The 18,449-nt window shown below is 44.4% G+C and overlaps 1 protein-coding gene across 3 annotated transcripts in view; it reads right to left on the reverse strand.

The window, feature by feature from the left end:
• Positions 1-328: 328 nt before the first annotated feature.
• The window catches only part of LOC110491172 (solute carrier organic anion transporter family member 4A1), a 95,347-nt gene continuing 77,226 nt past the window's right edge, over positions 329-18,449 (reverse strand). The window contains exons 8-13 of one of the 3 annotated variants that reach the window (XM_090203898.1): positions 16,749-16,911; positions 12,547-12,725; positions 12,096-12,160; positions 11,659-11,807; positions 11,319-11,480; positions 329-1,085 (exon numbers count right to left, since the gene is read on the reverse strand). In XM_090203898.1, coding sequence (XP_090060024.1) covers positions 1,074-1,085; positions 11,319-11,480; positions 11,659-11,807; positions 12,096-12,160; positions 12,547-12,725; positions 16,749-16,911 — 730 coding nt within the window. In that variant the 3' untranslated portion in view covers positions 329-1,073. Of the gene's footprint in view, positions 1,086-10,800; positions 11,481-11,658; positions 11,808-12,095; positions 12,161-12,546; positions 12,726-16,748; positions 16,912-18,449 lie in introns of those variants that run through there. The other 2 variants (XM_090203895.1, XM_090203897.1) reach the window with 2 other exon arrangements.

Below are 18,449 nucleotides of genomic sequence, written 5' to 3' on the forward strand. Positions count from 1 at the left end.
TGCCTGCCGTCCTGTACCTTTGCCTCTGTTGCTGTAATAAACATTGTTACTTCGACACGGTCTGCGCCTGGGTCTTACCTTCATCCCGATAGATAGATAGTGTTTTGAACATGTCACACCGGTGTGATCTCAGTTGTCACTAAGTTTGATTCATTTGATGTATGTGTGTCTCCTTTTGTATTCAGAGTTTCCCTTTGAGCAGGGAGTACATGATCTTGATCGCTTGTGTTTCATTTTGCAAGACATCTGTGGGGTTTGGGGGAAATTGGCTGTTTTTGTGTTTAGAATTTTGAGTACCTGAGATGTAGTTTCAGAGAACGTGTCTCAATAACAATCGGGAAAAACTGTAATACACGTGTGGTCGGAAAGTAATACATATCACAGTACACAGTACATCAGTACACAGTACACAGTACATCAGTACACAGTACATCAGTACACAGTACACGAGGACACACACAGTAAGCACGAAGCCGATTGAAGTTAACGTCCAACAAAATTGGATAAGGTAAATGGATTGGTGAATCACAAAGAAGGTGATGGTTGGTACATAATACGTATTCACAGAAATGTACACGGTAATCTTGCAGTGAAAACACAATCCATGTCAATTGCAACAAAGCACCACTCTGCTGTTTCAGCTTGTATGCCTCTTCTTCATCCAACAGCAACAGTGGAGCGTAATATAACGGAGGCGCGTTAAAACACAGTCACATACCGAGCCTCCTCATGCATTCCTTTCATCTAAACACATCCACACTTACAATACACACACACAGTAAACCTATCGGTCTTGACTCCCCCTCAGCTCTTGAAGGCACTGTGTTGTGGTCCGTCTCCATAGCAGCAGAGCAGCATATAGTCCACGGTGTTCAGATCAAAGTCTCCTTTGAAACCAATGAGAGGCATTGGCCAACGACTCTCACTGGCGCCTCAGCACACTTCAGCCCAACGACCTTCCTTCGCCATTAGGAGACCGCTCCACGGTAATGACATTGTCAGACTGACGTTGGACAGTAGGCCTCACAGGCTGCAGGAGAAGAGGGCTACGGTTTGAACCCTCCTTCCATCTCCTAGACCTGGAACTATTAAAACAACAAAAAAATAAAGTATCATTCTAACCGAACAGCAGACTCTGTGTGACAATTTAAGATGACAAGTTGTTAATTCCTGAGTCCAAGAAAGAGAGGAAAAAAAGAGAGAGGAATACAAGTATCAAATGTATAGTTTGAATGTACTGGGTAAAGGGATTTTCTTAATGTAGCATTACGGTCACACCATCCATTGTTGTTTCTGTCTGGTCAATGATATTTATGTATGCAATCTCCACTCTGTCTATATATACACTGCTCAAAAAAATAAAGGCTCATCCAGGATGGCATGTCAATGCGAGCTGTGGCGAGAAGGTTTGCTGTGTCTGTCAGCGTAGTGTGGAGGCGCTACCAGGAGACAGGCCTGTACATCAGGAGACGTGGAGGAGGCCGTAGGAGGGCAACAACCCAGCAGCAGGACCGCTACCTCCGCCTTTGTGCAAGGAGGAGCACTACCAGAGCCCATGCCAAATGACCTCCAGCAGGCCACAAATGTGCATGTGTCTGCTCAAACGGTCAGAAACAGACTCCATGAGGGTGGTATGAGGTCCCGACGTCCACAGGTGGGGGTTGTGCTTACAGCCCAACACCGTGCAGGACGTTTGGCATTTGCCAGTGAACACCAAGATTGGCAAATTCGCCACTGGCGCCCTGTGCTCTTCACAGATGAAAGCAGGTTCACACTGAGCACATGTGACACGCCGTGAAGAACGTTCTGCTGCCTGCAAAATCCTCCAGCATGACCGGTTTGACGGTGGGTCAGCCATGGTGTGGGGTGAAATTTCTTTGTGGGGCCGCACAGCCCTCCATGTGCTCGCCAGAGGTAGCCTGACTGCCATTAGGTACCGAGATGAGATCCTCAGACCCGTTGTGAGACCATATGCTGGTGCGGTTGGCCCTCGGTTCCTCCTAATGCAAGACAATGCTAGCTAGACCTCATGTGGCTGGAGTGTGTCAGCAGTTCCTGCAAGAGGAAGGCATTGATGCTTTGGACTGGCCCGCCCGTTCCCCAGACCTGAATCCAATTGAGCACATCTGGGACATCATGTCTCGCTCCATCCACCAACGCCACTTTGCACCACAGACTGTCCAGGAGTTGGCGGATGCTTTAGTCCAGGTCTGGGAGGAGATCCCTCAGGAGACCATCCACCACCTCATCAGGAGCATGCCCAGGCGTTGTAGGGAGGTCATACAGGCACGTGGAGGCCACACACACTACTGAGCCTCATTTTGACTTGTTTTAAGGACATTACATCCAAGTTGGATCAGCCTGTAGTGTGGTTTTCCACTTTAATTTTGAGTGTGACTCCAAATCCAGACCTCCATGGGTTGATACATTTGATTTCCATTGATCATTTTTGTGTGATTTTGTTGTCAGCACATTCAACTATGTAAAGAAAAAAGTATTTAATAAGAATATTTCATTCATTCAGATCTAGAATGTGTTATTTTAGTGTTCCCTTTATTTTTTTGAGCAGTGTGTATATATATATATATATATATGAATGTGTGTATTTCATTTGCAAGGTCCTTGCCTCTGCTGTCTGTACAGTATGATGGGTTTCCATACAGTACGTGTGAAATATCTATTGTTCCAATAAGTATGGTAATGTTTGAAATACTGTGTTTGATTCTCAGAACGTGTGTGTATTTGATCATGTCGGTGTATTTAATGTTCAGTAATGTGTCCCTGTGTGTATTTGATCATCCAGGTGTAATGTTCATTAATGTGTCCCTGTGTGTATTTGATCATCCAGGTGTAATGTTCATTAATGTGTCCCTGTGTGTATTTGATCATCCAGGTGTAATGTTCATTAATGTGTCCCTGTGTGTATTTGATCATCCAGGTGTAATGTTCATTAATGTGTCCCTGTGTGTATTTGATCATCCAGGTGTAATGTTCAGTAATGTGTCCCTGTGTGTATTTGATCATCCAGGTGTAATGTTCATTAATGTGTCCCTGTGTGTATTTGATCATCCAGGTGTAATGTTCAGTAACGTGTCCCTGTGTGTATTTGATCATCCAGGTGTAATGTTCATTAATGTGTCCCTGTGTGTATTTGATCATCCAGGTGTAATGTTCAGTAACGTGTCCCTGTGGGTATTTGCCAAGAGTCATAAATGTAATGTCTGCAAACAGACCCGACAAGAGAGCCATGACTCAACAGTATCCATGGAAACTGATCCTTTGTCCCACAATCCTATCTCCCACATAGTTTGTCTTTTACTTCCGTCTCTTCTTGCGTGACCTTGCTTAGTTCTTTAGTACCGCTTGATGAAGAACGCGGTGGCTATTAAAATGCATCAATGTGTTTGGTCCAATGGTCTCTGTGTCAATGTTTCTGTGATTTGAGTGAGTGAGGGAAAAATCCTTGTTTCAGTCACATGAATTCAATCCCCTGGAATTGAAAAAGCTTCAATATTTGAGGGTCTGAGTGAAGTGTCAGAAGGTTAATGGAGATAGTTATAGTATATTCGTTGTTTCTGCTGGGAGAGTAAGAGGATGAGAGTGTGTGTGTGTGTGTGTGTGTCTGTGTGTGTGTGTGTGTCTGTCTGTCTGTGTGTTTGAGGAAGAGAGAGATACAGGGAGTGAGAGAAGACATGTCATTTGCTTGGTTATGTGTGTGTACATGTGATACATGCAAGTGATTTTGAAATCAAATGATAGCGTTGTTCACCTGTTGTTTAAAAAAAAAAAACATCTTAAGAAACATTTCATTAACGGTATATGCATTTCTATTCCATTTACAAAAGTACCAAAACAAAACCCATAAGACTAGATTTACAGAAGGGCTAGTGAGTGAAGAGACACAACAGTAAGACTAGGAAGGTTTAAGGTTACACACACTATCACGTGGCGGTAAAGTCCATGGTGGGATCAGGTGGGGGAACGAAGGAGAGAAGATGGAGGCATTTGGGTCCATCAAAAATGAATACATTCAAAACATAAAAAACATGAGGAATGTAAAATTGCCAACACAAGTTCTAAAGAGTCATGTGATCGTAACGTAAACAATAAAGACAAAAAAATATACTGTAAAGTGTTCTAGAACAGGGCAATTTGAGGGGGGATTGTTTGGTCAGGGAAAACTAATTCAGAATCATCAGCTACATCCTCTACCTCGGTGCTGTCCAACCCTCTTCCTGGAGATCTACTGTCCAGTAGGTTCAGTCCAACCCTCTTCCTGGAGATCTACTGTCCAGTAGGTTTTCAGTCCAACCAAGTGGTGGAGGTTAATAGTTCACTGTCTCAGGCAAAACCAATGAGTTGTGGCATTCCACAGGGGAGCGTGCTTGGGCCTCTGCTGTTTTTATTGTATATTAACGATATGAAATATGCTTGTTCTTGCCGTCTTTTTCTTCATGTGGATGACTCTACACTTCTGGTGTCTCACAAAAGTAAAACTATGTTGGAGAGCATACTTAGCACAGAGCTTACTAGCATTAGCAAATGGCTTGGAGATAATAAGCTATCTCTGCACTTAGGGAAAACTGAAGTAATTATTTTTGGATCCAGACCTAAATTGAGTAGGTTCTCTGAAATCAGTGTGGAATTAAGGGGTCCGGTGTTGACTACTAAAATCTCTGTTAGCTACTTGGGATGTATCCTTGATGGAAGCTTGGGAGGTGTGAGCATGGCCAATAAGTTGCTATAGGGAAGGTTAATGCCAGGACTATGTCTTTGGCTAGAATGTCCAAGCTGCTTGATAAGGACTCCATGAAAGTGCTAGCTACTGCCCTCATTCAATGCCATTTTGATTATGCTAGTACTTCCTGGTTTGGGGGCTTATCTAAACTTATGAAGGGGAAGCTCCAGATAGCCCAGAATAAGCTGATCAGGGTAGTATTGAAGGTGAGTCCACGTATTCACATAGGCAGCAGCTGCTTTCAGGAACTAAACTAATCTTTCCTGGAGATCTACTGTCCTGTAGGTTTTCAGTCCTACCCTCTTCCTGGAGATCTACTGTCCTGTAGGTTTTCAGTCCTACCCTCTTCCTGGAGATCTACTGTCCTGTAGGTTTTCAGTCTTACACTCTTCTTGGAGATCTACTGTCCTGTAGGTTTTCAGTCTAACCCTCTTCCTGGAGATCTACTGTCCTGTAGGTTTTCAGTCCTACCCTAATTTAGCATATCTGATTCAGCTAGTTAAGATCTTGTTGAGCAGCTAATATGTAGAATCAGGTGTGTTAAATTAGGGTTGGACTGAAAACCCACAGGACTGTAGATCTCCAGGAAGAGGATTGGACTGAAAACCCACAGGACGGTAGATCTCCAGGAAGAGGGTTGGACTGAAAACCCACAGGACGGTAGATCTCCAGGAAGAGGGTTGGGCAGCCCTGCTCTACTGCATATACAAAGATGTCTGGGACAATACCAAATCATGTGAAAACAATCAAATTAAATGAATACATGAACAAGAGTGCTGTTAATTTCTATCATAAATTATCTGGAAAAATAAGATCCCAAAACAGAAAACGGATTGGGGCAATGATACTTGGCACACTTGGAGGTTTGGAGAATAGGCCTGTTGTCTTATCTTTATACTACAACTCATTTATTTTGTGCATTGTCCCTAGCTGTTAATTACAACCAGTATACACTGCCAGCATAACTCTTGTATAATACCATTGTCTAAGTTCATCAGTGCTGATTAGGTCTTAAAGTGCAGTTATGTGTCTTGATATTGCTTTATGATATCTGACTAGTTGAAGGACACGTGGACAGGATGATACCACACCATGGATCTGTCTAGTCCAGGAGTGGACAACTCCAGTCCGAGGGCCTGATTGGCGTCACAATTATGCCCCAGCCCCAAGCTAAAACACCTGACTCCAATAATCACCTAATCATGATCTTCAGTTTAGATTGCAATGTGATTAATCAGCTGTGTTTGTTAGGGATGGAGAAGAAGTGTTATACCAATCAGGCCCTCGAGGAGTTGTCCACCCCTGGACATACAGTGCCTTGCGAAAGTATTCGGCCCCCTTGAACTTTGCGACCTTTTGCCACATTTCAGGCTTCAAACATAAAGATATAAAACTGTATTTTTTTGTGAAGAATCAACAACAAGTGGGACACAATCATGAAGTGGAACGACATTTATTGGATATTTCAAACTTTTTAAACAAATCAAAAACTGAAAAATTGGGCGTGCAAAATTATTCAGCCCCCTTAAGTTAATACTTTGTAGTGCCACCTTTTGCTGCGATTACAGATGTAAGTCGCTTGGGGTATGTCTCTATCATTTTTGCACATCGAGAGACTGATTTTTTTTCCCATTCCTCCTTGCAAAACAGCTCGAGCTCAGTGAGGTTGGATGGAGAGCATTTGTGAACAGCAGTTTTCAGTTCTTTCCACAGATTCTCGATTGGATTCAGATCTGGACTTTGACTTGGCCATTCTAACACCTGGATATGTTTATTTTTGAACCATTCCATTGTAGATTTTGCTTTATGTTTTGGATCATTGTCTTGTTGGAAGACAAATCTCCGTCCCAGTCTCAGGTCTTTTGCAGACTCCATCAGGTTTTCTTCCAAAATGGTCCTGTATTTGGCTCCATCCATCTTCCCATCAATTTTAAACATCTTCCCTGTCCCTGCTGAAGAAAAGCAGGCCCAAACCATGATGCTGCCACCACCATGTTTGACAGTGGGGATGGTGTGTTCAGCTGTGTTGCTTTTACGCCAAACATAACGTTTTGCATTGTTGCCAAAAAGTTTTGGTTTCATCTGACCAGAGCACCTTCTTCCACATGTTTGGTGTGTCTCCCAGGTGGCTTGTGGCAAACTTTAAACAACACTTTTTATGGATATCTTTAAGAAATGGCTTTCTTCTTGCCACTCTTCCATAAAGGCCAGATTTGTGCAATATACGACTGATTGTTGTCCTATGGACAGAGTCTCCCACCTCAGCTGTAGATCTCTGCAGTTCATCCAGAGTGATCATGGGCCTCTTGGCTGCATCTCTGATCAGTCTTCTCCTTGTATGAGCTGAAAGTTTAGAGGGACGGCCAGGTCTTGGTAGATTTGCAGTGGTCTGATACTCCTTCCATTTCAATATTATCGCTTGCACAGTGCTCCTTGGGATGTTTAAAGCTTGGGAAATCTTTTTGTATCCAAATCCGGCTTTAAACTTCTTCACAACAGTATCTATGACCTGCCTGGTGTGTTCCTTGTTCTTCATGATGCTCTCTGCGCTTTTAACGGACCTCTGAGACTATCACAGTGCAGGTGCATTTATACGGAGACTTGATTACACACAGGTGGATTGTATTTATCATCATTAGTCATTTAGGTCAACATTGGATCATTCAGAGATCCTCACTGAACTTCTGGAGAGAGTTTGCTGCACTGAAAGTAAAGGGGCTGAATAATTTTGCACGCCCAATTTTTCAGTTTTTGATTTGTTAAAAAAGTTTGAAATATCCAATAAATGTCGTTCCACTTCATGATTGTGTCCCACTTGTTGTTGATTCTTCACAAAAAAATACAGTTTTATATCTTTATGTTTGAAGCCTGAAATGTGGCAAAAGGTCGCAAAGTTCAAGGGGGCCGAATACTTTCGCAAGGCACTGTATATAGGTATAATAGGTATAATAACAGTAAGTACCTTTCAATATTTGTGGTCTATAGTTTATATTATGATATGAAAATGATGTGCTGTAACTGTGTTAGTGCAAGACAACAGGGTTGTTTTACGAGTGTTAAACGCCTCTTTCTTTCATCCCTCAATATAAGGAATGCTTCAAACTGAGGGTATGACATTCACTATAGATACTGCTCCATGTCCCATACTATACTGTCCCATTCTATAGATACATGTCCCATACTATACTGTCCCATACTATAGATACTGTCCCATGTCCCATACTATAAATACATGTCCCATACTATAGATACATGTCCCATGTCCCATACTATAAATATATGTCCCATACTATAGATACTGTCCCATGTCCCATACTATAAATATATGTCCCATACTATAGATACTGCCCCATACTATAGATACTGTCCCATGTCCCATACTATAAATACATGTCCCATACTATAGATACATGTCCCATACTATAGATACTGTCCCATGTCCCATACTATAGATATTGTCCCATACTATAGATACTGTCCCATACTATAGATACTGTCCCATACTATAGATACTGTCCCATGTCCCATACTATAAATACTGTCCCATACTATAGATACTGTCCCATGTCCCATACTATAGATACTGTCTCATGCGAGCAGGCCTTTCTAATCGACCTGGCCCGGGTATCCTGGAAGGATATTGACCTCATCCCGTCAGTTGAGGATGCCTGGTCATTCTTTAAAAGTAACTTCCTCACCATTTTAGATAAGCATGCTCCGTTCAAAAAATGCAGAACTAAGAACAGATACAGCCCTTGGTTCACCCCAGACCTGACTGCCCTCGACCAGCACAAAAACATCCTGTGGCGGACTGCAATAGCATCAAATAGTCCCCGCGATATGCAACTGTTCAGGGAAGTCAGGAAGCAATACACGCAGCAAAGGCCAGCTTCTTCAGGCAGAAATTTGCATCCTGTAGCTCTAACTCCAAAAGGTTCTGGGACACTGTAAAGTCCATGGAGAACAAGAGCACCTCCTCCCAGCTGCCCACTGCACTGAGGCTAGGTAACACGGTCACCACCGATAAATCCATGATTATCGAAAACTTCAACAAGCATTTCTCAACGGCTGGCCATGCCTTCCTCCTGGCTACTCCAACCTCGGCCAACAGCTCCGCCCCCCCCCCGCAGCTACTCGCCCAAGCCTCTCCAGCTTCTCCTTTACCCAAATCCAGATAGAAGATAGAAGATGTTCTGAAAGAGCTGCAAAACCTGGACCCGTACAAATCAGCTGGGCTTGACAATCTGGACCCTCTATTTCTGAAACTATCCGCCGCCATTGTGGCAACCCCTATTACCAGCCTGTTCAACCTCTCTTTCATATTGTCTGAGATCCCAAAGGATTGGAAAGCTGCCGCAGTCATCCCCCTCTTCAAAGGGGGAGACACCCTGGACCCAAATTGTTACAGACCTATATCCATCCCGAATCCCACCGTACCTTCTCCGCTGTGCAATCTGGTTTCCGAGCCGGTCACGGGTGCACCTCAGCAACGCTCAAGGTACTAAACGATATCATAACCGCCATCGATAAAAGACAGTACTGTGCAGCCGTCTTCATCGACCTGGCCAAGGCTTTCGACTCTGTCAATCACCATATTCTTATCGGCAGACTCAGTAGCCTCGGTTTTTCTAATGACTGCCTTGCCTGGTTCACCAACTACTTTGACAGAGTTCAGTGTGTCAAATCGGAGGGCATGTTGTCCAGTCCTCTGGCAGTCTCTATGGGGGGTGCCACAGGGTTCAATTCTCGGGCCGAATCTTTCCTCTGTATATATCAATGATGTTGCACTTGCTGCGGGCGATTCCCTGATCCACCTCTACGCAGACGACACCATTCTGTATACTTCTGGCCCTTCCTTGGACACTGTGCTATCTAACCTCCAAACGAGCTTCAATGCCATACAACACTCCTTCCGTGGCCTCCAACTGCTCTTAAACGCTAGTAAAACCAAATGCATGCTTTTCAACCGTTCGCTGCCTGCACCCGCACGCCCGACTAGCATCACCACCCTGGATGGTTCCGACCTAGAATATGTGGACATCTATAAGTACCTAGGTGTCTGGCTAGACTGTAAACTCTCCTTCCAGACTCATATCAAACATCTCCAATCTAAAATCAAATCTAGAGTCGGCTTTCTATTCCGCAACAAAGCCTCCTTCACTCACGCCGCCAAACTTACCCTAGTAAAACTGACTATCCTACCGATCCTAGACTTTGGCGATGTCATCTACAAAATAGCTTCCAATACTCTACTCAGCAAACTGGATGCAGTTTATCACAGTGCCATCCGTTTTGTTACTAAAGCACCTTATACCACCCACCACTGCGACCTGTATACTCTAGTTGGCTGGCCCTCGCTACATATTCGTCGCCAGACCCACTGGCTCCAGGTCATCTACAAGTCCATGCTAGGTAAAGCTCCGCCTTATCTCAGTTCACTGGTCACGATGGCAACACCCACCCGTAGCACGCGCTCCAGCAGGTGTATCTCACTGATCATCCCTAAAGTCAACACCTCATTTGGCCGCCTTTCCTTCCAGTTCTCTGCTGCCTGTGACTGGAACGAATTGCAAAAATCGCTGAAGTTGGAGACTTTTATCTCCCTCACCAACTTTAAACATCTGCTCTCTGAGTAGCTAACCGATCACTGCAGCTGTACATAGTCCATCGGTAAATAGCCCACCCAATTTACCTATCTCATCCCCATACTGTTTATATTTATTTACTTTTCTGCTCTTTTGCACACCTGTACATGACCATCTGATCATTTATCACTCCAGTGTTAATTAATCTGCAAAATTGTAATTATTCACCTACCTCCTCATGCCTTTTGCACACAATGTATATAGACTCTTTTTTTCTACTGTGTTATTGACTTGTTAATTGTTTACTCCATGTGTAACTCTGTGTTGTTGTCTGTTCACACTGCTATGCTTTATCTTGGCCAGGTCGCAGTTGTAAATGAGAACTTGATCTCAACTAGCCTACCTGGTTAAATAAAGGTGGAAAAAAATTATAATAAAACATTTCCCATATCATACTCATTTAAAGCTTCTTTTCAATCCGTTTTGTAGAAGTTTATTGTTACAGCGTGAATGAAATTTAAAGGCAATGTTCCCGTGTTAGCGGAGACTGCGTTCACGGTAAACTCTGTAATATGTCGTCTCAATGGGAAATTACCTTCACATTTCTATCGTCTGTAACCTTTCCATGATCCACATTTACTAGATCCCTTAAAGTCTTTTCAGTGGTTTATATCCCAAAAGCCACCAGGAGACTTTCCTACTTCTCAGAATAACCTCTGACCCTATCTGTGACCCTAGTCTTTCATCACATCACACAAACCCCAAGTTCAGTGGGCTGGCAGGGAGGTGATGGAGGGCAAGCCCATGGGATGAAGTTGGGCTCAGTGGGTGGATCAGATATGACTTGCCCTGGGGTGATGTGTCTGTGCGATGGGAGTGACCATGAGACGGGTGCGGGCTGGCAGTGATTGAGGATGCAGTGGCACGACACACACACACACACACACGCGGTGAGATGTGGGTGGGGTCTGAAGTCATCATAACCTGGCGTGTACATTGGTGATGATTTTTGGTGGAAGGTCCTTGATGGAGAGGTCCCCCGTCTCTCCCCCGCTATCCCCTGCCCCGTGGTCGGTGCTCTCACAGCTGCTCTGGGGCGACTCTGGAGGGGGCTTGTACAGAACACTGGCCAGCAGGAAGAACATCATGCCGAGAACCTGACGGAGGGAGGGACGGATGAAGAGAGAGAGAGAATAAGACATGCACTATGGTTAGAGGGAGAATATAATTCTCTCTCAGTTAAACCAACATTTGATATGGTCGTGAGAATGAAGAAAGTCATTGAACACAATCCTATAACAGAATGAAATAACAGACATGTAGGCCTTGAGTTACCTTGTAGATGATGCCAGCGATGAGTGTATAGCGGCTCATGGCAGAGTTCTGGTAGAGGTAGCAGGAGCCCTGCTCTCCACACTGGTCCTGCCACAGCATGCATGAGATGTCGATCACAGAGCCAAATGCTATCGGGCCTGGGATCCCACCTTCAGGAACAACATCACATTACTTACTTTTTTATTTATTTTAAATTGAAACTGTATTTAACTAGGCAAGTCAGTTAAGAACAAATTCTTAATTCTTGGCCTAAACCGGCCAACGCTGAGCCAATTCTGCGCCGTCCTATGGGACTCCCAATCACAGCTGGTTGTGATACAGCCTGGATTCAAACCAGGGTTTGTAATGACGCCTCTTGGGAGCTTGTTGTCGGGAATCTCAAGCTAAAAGGACACATTTATCAAATCAAAGCAAATTCAACAAGAGAAATGAAATACCTAGACTTCTCACCACGATCCACTGGATTCCCAGTCCAAAGGACCTCTGGCTGTCTGGGACACACCTGTAGGGGTCGACAGAGAGCACTTCAGATTCACAGTTCACACACTGAGGATACTATCAGACTGTTATAACAGAAATATACCACAGTTCACACACTCTTTTGTCTGTCTGCTCCATACCCACCTGAGGGTAGCAGTGAGGGTTAGGGTCTGTACCCACCTGAGGGTAGCAGTGAGGGTTAGGGTATGTACCCACCTGAGGGTAGCAGTGAGGGTTAGGGTATGTACCCACCTGAGGGTAGCAGTGAGATTTAGAGTTAGGGTCTGTACCCACCTGATGGTAGCAGTGAGGGTTAGGGTCTGTACCCACCTGAGGGTAGCAGTGAGGGTTAGGGTATGTACCCACCTGTGGGTAGCAGTGAGATTTAGAGTTAGGGTCTGTACCCACCTGAGGGTAGCAGTGAGGGCGGGGATACTACACAGGAAGGTGAAGAAGATGATGATGAAGAGGAAGGTGAGGAAGGCTGGCATGTGACTACAGGAGCTGGTGCACTTCCCATCCAGAGCCAGACCCTCCTGCCCCGACGTGACGTTCCCCCCCACCACACAGCTGCAGCCCAAGTACACCTGACCAGGGGCACCAGACAGAGGAGACAGTCAGACAGAGTCAACATACACAGCTATAGCCTGAGTACACCTGACCAGGGGCACCAGACAGAGGAGACAGTCAGACAGAGTCAACATACACAGCTGTAGCCTGAGTACACCTGACCAGGGGCACCAGACAGAAGGGACAATCAGACAGAAGGGACAGTCAGACGGAATGGACAGTCAGACAGATGGACAGTAGGGGAGAGAGAAGGGACAGTCAGACAGAAGGGACAGTCAGACAGAAGGGACAGTAGGGGAGAGAGAAGGGTCAGTCAGACAGAAGGGACAGTTAGACAGAATGGACAGTCAGACAGAAGGGACAGTAGGGGATAGAGAAGGGACAGGCAGACAGAAGGGACAGTCAGACAGAAGGGACAGTAGGGGATAGAGAAGGGACAGTCAGACAGAAGGGACAGTCAGACAGAAGGGACAGTCAGACAGAAGGGACAGTCAGACAGAAGGGACAGTCAGACAGAAGGGACAGTAGGGGATAGAGAAGGGACAATAGGGGAGAGAGAAGGGACAGTCAGACAGAAGGGACAGTCAGACAGAAGGGACAGTCAGACAGAAGGGACAGTAGGGGATAGAGAAGGGACAGTCAGACAGAAGGGACAGTTAGACAGAAGGGACAGTAGGGGAGACAGAAGGGTCAGTCAGACAGAAGGGTCAGTCAGACAGAAGGGACAGTAGGGGGAGAGAAGGGTCAGTCAGACAGAAGGGACAGTTAGACAGAAGGGACAGTAGGGGAGACAGAAGGGACAGTCAGACAGAAGGGTCAGTCAGACAGAAGGGACAGTAGGGGGAGAGAAGGGTCAGTCAGACAGAAGGGACAGTCAGACAGAAGGAACAGTCAGACAGAAGGGACAGTCAGACAGAAGGGACAGTAGGGGAGAGAGAAGGGTCAGTCAGACAGAAGGGACAGTCAGACAGAAGAAACAGTCAGACAGAAGGAACAGTCAGACAGAAGGAACAGTCAGACAGAGAGGGCTGCCTCGCATCTAGTCCTTTGCAGGATTTCGTTTTTTGGGGATTATGGCCGAATACAAACAGTGTAGTTATTCCCTCCCTCCACAAGGCAATCAAACAAGTGAAATGTTAGTATAGAGACAAAGTGGAGTCGCAATTCAACGGCTCAGACACAAGACGTATGTGGCAGGGTCTACAGACAATCATGGATTACAGAAAGAAAACCAGCCACTTCGACGGACACCGACGTCTTGCTTCCAGACAAACTAAACACCTTCTTTGTCTGCTTTGAGGATAACACAGTGCCACCGACACGGCCCACTACCAAGGACTGTGTGCTCTCTTTCTCTGGTGGCGGTGTGAGTAAGACATTTAAACGTGTTAACCATCGCATATGCTGCCAGCCCAGACGGCATCCCTAGCCACGTCCTCAGAGCGTGCGCAGACCAGCTGGCTTGTGTGTTGTCAATCTCTCCCTATCCCAGTCTGCTGTCCCCCCACGCTTCAAGATGGCCACCATTGTTTCTGAACCCAAGAAGGCAACGGTAACTGAACTAAATGACTATCGCCCCATAGCACTTACTTCTGTCATCATGAAGTGCTTTGAGAGGCTAGTCAAGGATCATATCACTTCTACCTTACCTGACACCCTAGACCCACTCCAATTTGCTTACCAACAGATCCACATATGATGCAATCACCATCACACTGCACTATCCCATCTGGACAAGAGGAATACCTACAGTTGAAGTTGGAAGTTTACATACACCTTAGCCAAATACTTTTAAACTCAGTTTGTCACAATTCCTGACATTTAATCCTAGTACAAATTCCCTGTTTTAGGTCAGTTAGGATAACCACTTTATTTTAAGAATGTGAAATGTTAGAATTATAGTAGAGAGAATTATTTATTTCAGCTTTTATTTCTTTCATCACATTCCCAGTGGGTCAGAAGTTTCCATACACTCAATTAGCATTTGGTAGCATTGCCTTGAAATTGTTTAACTTGTTTCAAACGTTTCGGGTAGCCTTCCACAAGCTTCCCACAATAAGTTGGGTGAATTTTGGCCCATTCCTCCTGATAGAGCTGGTGTAACTGAGTCAGGTTGTAGGCCTCCTTGCTCGCATACACTTTTTCAGTTCTGCCCACACATTTTCTATGGGATTGAGGTCAGGGCTTTGTGATGGCCAATCCAATACCTTGACTTTGTTGTCCTTAAGCCATTTTGCCACAACTTTGGAAGTATGCTTGGGGTCATTGTCCATTTGGAAGACCCATTTGCGACCAAGCTTTCACTTCCTGACTGATGTCTTGAGATGCTTCAACATATCCACATAATTTTCCTCCCTCATGATGCCTTCTATTTTGTGAAGTGCACCAATCCCTCCTGCAGCAAAGCACCCCCACAACATGATGCTGCCACCCCCGTGCTTCACGGTTGGGATGGTGTCCTTCGGCTTGCAAGCCTGTCCCTTTTTCCTCCAAACATAACGATGGTCATTATGGCCAAATAGTCATATTTTTGATTCATCAGATCAGAGGACATTTCTCCAAAAAGTACGATCTTTGTCCCCATGTGCAGTTGCAAACTGTATTCTGGCTTTTCTTATGGCGGAATTGAAGCAGTTCCTTGCTAAGAGGCCTTTCAGGTTATGTCGATATAGGACTCGTTTTACTGTGGATATAGATACTTTTGTACCTGTTTTCTCCAGCATCTTCCCAAGGTCCTTTGCTGTTGTTCTGAGATTGATTTTCACTTTTCGACCAAAGTACGTTCTAGGAGACAGAACGCGTCTCCTTCCTGAGTGGTATGACGGCTGCGTGGTCCCTTGGTGTTTACATTTGCGTACTATTGTTTGTACAGATGAACGTGGCACCTTCAGGCATTTGGAAATTGCTCCCAAGGATTACCAGACTTGTGGAGGTCTACAATTATTTTTTCTTGGCTGATTTCTTTTGATTTTCAGCGGTTGCATTAAGAACCAGTGTATCTTTAATTATATGTAGAACATGTATCTTTAGTCAAAGTTTATGATGAGTATTTCTGTTATCTGGCGAAGCTATCTATAATTCCTCCTGATATTTTGGAGGCATTTCTGAACATGGCGTCAATGTAAACCGAGATTTGTGGATATAAATATGCATATTATCGAACAAAACATAATTGTATTGTGTAACATGTCATATGAGTGTCATCTGATGAAGATTATCACAAGGTTAGTGATTCATTTTATCTCTAATTCTGCTTTTGTGACTCTTTCTTTGACTGTAAAAAATGGCTGTGTTTTTCTTTTGATTTGGTGGTGGTCTAACATAAATATATGTTGTGTTTTCGCTGTAAAACATTTTAAAATAGGACATGATGGGTAGATGAACAAGATGTTTATCTTTCATTTGCTGTATTGGACTTGTTAATGTGTGAAAGTTAAATATTTCGAAAGAATATTTTTGAATTCCCCGCGCAACCTTTTCAGCTGAATGGGGGGGGGGGGGGTGGTTCCCCTCGGGGAACGCCTTGCCATAACAGGTTTTAATAAATGGATCACTAATCACTTTAAACAATGCCACTTTAATAATGTCTACATATCTTACATTACTCATCTCATATGTACAGTTGAAGTGTACCTATGATAAAAATTACAGACCTCTACATGCTTTGTAAGTAGGAAAACCTGCAAAATCGGCAGTGGTTCAAAAACTTGTTCTCTCCACTGTATATATTATTCTTTCATTCCTTTACTTAGATTTGTGTGTATTAGGTAGTTGTTGTGGAATTGTTCGATTACTTGTTAGATATTACTGCACTGTCAGAACTAGAAGCACAAGCATTTCGCTACACTCACAATATATTTTTCTTCATTAACAAACTGCTAACCATGTGTATGTGACCAATAAAATTTGATTTGATTTGACAGAAGGGACAGTCACACAGAAGGGACAGTCACACAGAGTGAACATGTATACTGACAGACTACTGTACATATTCATTAACTAATTTAAGTGAGATCTTTGCTGAACAGTTGGTTGGTTACCTGTCTACCTGTGGACACCTCCGTGTGGTTGACTGTGCTGCAGCCTGCATGGCAAGGGGAGTAATACATCACACCATCGGATCCACAGACTGGGTTATAGAGCTCTCGTAAACAGTGACAGTCTGCATTACAGCCCACCATCAGGTTGTCCCCCAACCAAGAACTGAGAAAGATAGAGAGAGAGAGAGAGAGAGAGAGGAGACAGAGAGAGAGAGAGATTGGAGACAGAGAGAGAGAGAGGAGACAGAGAGAGGAGACAGAGACAGAGAGAGAGAGAGAGAGAGGAGAGAGAGAGAGAGAGATTGGAGACAGAGAGAGAGAGAGGAGACAGAGAGAGAGAGAGATTGGAGACAGAGAGAGAGAGAGGAGACAGAGAGAGGAGACAGAGACAGAGAGAGAGAGAGAGAGAGAGAGAGAGAGAGAGAGAGACAGAGAGAGAGAGAGAGAGAGGAGACAGAGAGAGAGAGAGAGAGAGGAGACAGAGAGAGAGAGAGAGAGAGAGAGAGAGAGCAAGGAGACAGAGAGAGAGGAGACCGAGAGAGAATGAGAAAAATTACCGTACAACAGACCATGTATTCACCCTGCACACCCTAATTGACAACCAAACAAACCAAAACAAAGGCAAAGTCTTCTCATGCTTTGTTGATTTCAAAAAAGCCTTTGACTCAATTTGGCATGAGGGTCTGCTATACAAATTGATGGAAAATGGTGTTGGGGGTAAAACGTACGACATTATACAATCCATGTACACAAACGACAAGTGTACAGTTAAAATTGGCAAAAAACACACATTTCTTCCCACAGGCCCGTGGGGTGAGACAGGGATGCAGCTTAAGCCCCACCCTCTTCAACATATATATCAACAAATTGGCAGGGGGACTAGAAAGGTCTGCAGCACCCGGCCTCACCCTACTAGACTCTGAAGTGAAATGTCTACTGTTTGCTGATGATCCTGTCACCAACCAAGGAGGGCCTACAGCAGCACCTAGATATTCTGCACAGATTCTGCCAGACCTGGCCTGTGACAGTAAATCTCAGTAAGACCAAAATAATGGTGTTCCAAAAAAGGTCCAGTCGCCAGGACCACAAATACAAATCCCATCTAGACACCATTACCCTAGAGCACACAAAAAACTATACATACCTTGGCCTAAACATCAGCGCCACAGGTAACTTTCACAAAGCTATGAACGATCTGAGAGACAAGGCAAGAAGGGCATTCTATGCCATCAAAAGGAACATAAAATTCAACTTACCAATTAGGATCTGGCAAAAAATACTTGAATCAGTCATAGAGCCCATTGCCCTTTATGGTTGTGAGGTCTGGGGTCCGCTCACCAACCAAGACTTCACAAAAATGGGACAAACACCAAATTGAGACTCTGCACGCAGAATTCTGCAAAAATATCCTCCGTGTACAACGTAGAACACCAAATAATGCATGCAGAGCAGAATTAGGCCGATACCCACTAATTATCAAAATCCAGAAAAGAGACGTTAAATTCTATAACCACCTAAAAGGAAGTGATCCCCAAACCTTCCATAACAAAGCCATCACCTACAGAGAGATAAACCTGGAGAAGAGTCCCCTAAGCAAGCTGGTCCTGGGGCTCTGTTCACAAACACAAACACACCCTACAGAGCCCCAGGACAGCAGCACAATTAGACCCAACCAAATCATGAGAAAACAAAAAGATAATT

Source organism: Oncorhynchus mykiss, chromosome 16 (assembly GCF_057628025.1).
Source record: "Oncorhynchus mykiss isolate SJ-2025 chromosome 16, ASM5762802v1, whole genome shotgun sequence".
Lineage (NCBI taxonomy): Eukaryota > Metazoa > Chordata > Actinopteri > Salmoniformes > Salmonidae > Oncorhynchus > Oncorhynchus mykiss.